Source organism: Pygoscelis adeliae, unplaced genomic scaffold, assembly GCF_000699105.1.
Source record: "Pygoscelis adeliae isolate BGI_AS28 unplaced genomic scaffold, ASM69910v1 Scaffold171, whole genome shotgun sequence".
NCBI lineage: Eukaryota > Metazoa > Chordata > Aves > Sphenisciformes > Spheniscidae > Pygoscelis > Pygoscelis adeliae.
Window position 1 is genome coordinate 301,822 of NW_008824186.1, and position 3,697 is coordinate 305,518.

General features: G+C 49.2%; 1 protein-coding gene across 1 annotated transcript in view; it reads left to right on the forward strand.

Annotated features, from left to right (window-relative positions):
• MICALCL (MICAL C-terminal like) overlaps positions 1–3,697 on the forward strand; it is a 39,933-nt gene that overhangs the window by 7,528 nt on the left and 28,708 nt on the right. The window contains exons 3-4 of the mRNA XM_009334568.1: positions 2,060–2,106; positions 2,489–2,661. Coding sequence (XP_009332843.1) covers positions 2,060–2,106; positions 2,489–2,661 — 220 coding nt within the window. The remainder of the gene's footprint in view (positions 1–2,059; positions 2,107–2,488; positions 2,662–3,697) is intronic.

The window sequence follows — 3,697 nt, forward strand, 5'->3', positions numbered from 1 at the left end:
TGGTGCCAGCAGCTCCGCGGTCAGCTTCCCGCTGCTGTGGCAGCTCGGGCGCCCTTCACCTCACACCGCTCCAGCAGGCCAGCCCCTGCCTAAAAAGGGGGGATGAGAGAAATAGCAAGTGAGAAATGGCACTGCTGAGATGGCTGCAGGGCACTCGGTGGGATGGGGAAAACAACCAGCTCGTGACACAGCTTTGCAATTCAGGCTTTAGGTACTTGTGAATAATGACCACCTATCAAGCAGAGATCAGAGGAGAAGCTTCGGAGCACTTACATCCTTGCCAGCCAAGGAAAATAAACATTTTGCTTTTTAAAACAGAAATGTATCAATCAATGTTAATGGCAGGTCTTTTTCTTTTTCTTGTGTGGCACTCTGCCCAATCTCAGTGTGGTATCTCCCCATCCACACAGTATCTCAGCTATCAAAGACTTCATATATTTATTTTTTTAATATCTATCTGTATGCTTGACACAGCTTGAAAGACACCTAAAAAGTATGTGTTAGTGGAGAAATTTAAGGCCACTCTGATTCAGCCTACTGAGAGAGCAACGCACCTGAAGCTGTGCTCCCATCCTCGCTGCTTTGCTGGCCCTGGCCTCCCAGCACTGCTGGTTTGATCTGGGTGAAGCAGGGGTGCAGGACTGGCGGCCACTACCCATATGGCATTTACCCTGGCTTTATACTGTCTTTGGCCTTTGCTTTAGCTCTTCTTCCTCCTGTTTCCTTGGCTGTGCCTTGGGCTGTTACAATAAATCTTTACTTTCTACAAGGCCGTGCTATATAAACACGAAACAGCTTTCTCCTGCCACACCAACAGGATTACTCATGGCGTAAGATCCTCTTTTTTAAGGTAGAGCTATTAATCATCACAATAAATCTATGAATTAGGTTAGCAGTATTGTTTGCATTAAAAATAGGCTGAGTGGGATGGTGGCATGCTTATTTATGGCAGTGGGAATGTGGTCATATCAGAAAACCTGAAAGTACCTGTTCCCTACAGTCTGGCCTTTAGAGATGAAAGTAATCCCATGATTATTGAAAAAAGGACTAATAATCACCTCAAATGGTCGTTCTCCTGCCCAGAGGCAAGGTCACGATGTGTGTGCCATTCACATGTGTTTGTGTGGCATATTTTTAATTACATTTAAGGAAGGGGATACCAAAATCTGCCTCTGTGACCAGCTCAGGTGCCTCATTGCGCTCGCTGTTCAATCGGCTGTCCCAGTGGCTCCCGAAGAGTTCATTTCCTTATTTCCTATAGGTGCCTTTTGCATGTTTGAAGGCTGTTTGCCTAGCTTCACTCAGTCTTCTCCTCGCTAGACTGATGCTTACAATTTCCTCCAACTTCTTGCCTAAGCCCTGTTTACTGGGCCAGTGGCTGTCCTTACCCCTCCTCTCTGGGCTCCCTCCTCATCCTGTGTTGCAGCACCCAGAAGTGGGGTCCAGGCCAAGTGCAGCAGCTTGCTGTGGTCCAAAACACTCCCCATGGCTCCGTGAGGTGCCCGACACACGATAAGAAATCATGCTGGTGCAATAACAAAAATACCCAAGTTTTGCAATAACAAAATACCTGAGTTTTACAGAGGTCTCATCCGAGCCACAGATGCCAGCGTGGCATCATCTGTCACCTCAGGGTCGAAATGGCTGATGCTGCATGATTTCCAGCATGGGTTCCCCCAAACTGCTGAAGGCTAGGAGAGCTTCCCACCCCTCAGCATTTCCTCACCCTCCTTGGCTTTATCTTCTGCCAGCAGTGCCAGTGCAGAGGCATCCGCGTTGTAGGAGGGGGCTGCGCCTCCCCCGCTGCTTGCCAAGTGACAGGCACTTGGCAGTCACTGCTGCCCGGAGAGGGGAGCTGGTTCCAGGTCCCAGACGGGAGATGAGGTGAGATCCAGCAATAACTGTATTGAATTGGTGGGTGAAGCCCACCTCGCGGTCGGAGCGGGCTGCCCTGGATTTGGCCTCCCGCAAGTTCCCTACGGCATGCCTCTTATTTCCAAAAATCTGTGGGGAAAAAGGTGAAAAGTGTAGAGTTTTAACCCTCATGCCTTGCTTCTAGGTGGATTATGGCATTGCAGATGCTGCTGTTTCCCTTTCTTCATCTTGGTACATCCTTGCAGGCAGAAGGGCCCATCCCTGCTAACCGAGCAGTGTGGTGTTTCACCCCAAGTCTCTCTTGATGCCAGTTTGATTCCAGGTGCTGAATGTAGTGGTTGTGGGTACGAATCCCGGCAGCAGAAATCTGATGGGAATAGGGATATCTCAGCTGTGTAGCACCTACTGCAAATTACAGTCCTGTAATAACAACAATGAAAAATGCGAAATAAGGACGTCAGCTCTGGCTGCAAAACGTCTATTTCTCTGCTGCCCGCATGACTGTCAGGGCTGACATGGGTGCTCGTTGCACTGAAGGGGAACGAATACCTCCATGCTGTGCATCTTCTGACATGTCCCACTTTCTTTCCATCTTGCCCTTTTTCCCCTGTAGCTCTGAGGTGGAGTCTGATTTTTATGGCGACTCGTTGAACGCTGAAGTGAATGAAGGACAGACCTTACTGCTGGAGCCCCCAACCTGCCGGAGCCCCATCCGGAGGTGGGCATCGCTTGCCAGGAGCTCTGTGGCACCAGAGGAAAGCCCCAAAACATCTAAAGTTGCCGATGGTAAGCAGCGTCCCGACCTAGGGATGCTCCAGCAGACTCTCCTGAGGGCTGAAGTCAGGGCTGGGGAGAGAGGTTGCGAAGTGGAGGCTGTTACCTGTGATGTGGCCAGTTTGTACCCCTTAACGGTGTCTTTTTTAGAGTGGATTTCTGCCTTTTGGGTGCTGTAGCTGAAACAGTGTTTCTATGATGCAGGGTAACCTGGAGTAGTTGTGCCTTGTGCTTTGCTTGCAGGGGTGGGATGAATGTCTTCCCACTGGTAAAAAGTTTGGGCGTTATTACCAGCCAATGCAATATTTGCAGTGTTGCCTAAGCAAGGGAGACGTCGGGAGGCACTAGAGAGCTCTGCTTGGTTCAATTTGTATTTCTATCAGTAACTGCTTAAAATTTTTGTATCCAGTGAAAGCGCAAGGAGGAAAGGATATAGCTAGCAGGGAAGTGAGGAGAGGTTTAGGAACAGTCTGCCTCCACGTGAAACTCCTTTCTGGAGCTGGAGAAGGTCAAAACTAGAAGATGTGCTAAAAACAGCCAAAGAAATACTTTTGCAGAAAATAAAAGTCCATCAGCATTCATTTCTTCCTATCTCCCACCACCCCCACATCCATATATGCATTTTTAATCCAAACAGGAAAGGGAAGATTTCATACAGCAATTTAAATTGACTCTTGAATAACAAAGCCCTTGTTTAGGGCAAAAAAAGGACAGCAGCAAACCCCAAAATGTGCCCAGCAGCATGTGACCCTGTGCAGTCGCTGAAGGAGTTTATCCTTTTTCCTCCCCCATTTCATGCTCTCCCAACCCCTGGCTGCTCATGTCACCTTCCTCCCTGCCGTCACCTTCCTCCCCACCATGCCAGCCAGGTTATCTCCAGCTTCATGAGCAGCCTGTCTCTCGGCTCCACATCCTCACCCAGCTGCTTTATAGCATCCTTAATAAGTTTTTATCCCTTCAGTCTGTCCCCCCACCTGTCTGTCTGTCTGCCTTTCTGCTCGTGCCGGCTTCGCTGAGAAAAGAGCCAGCGTTGGTTTGGGGATAAGCG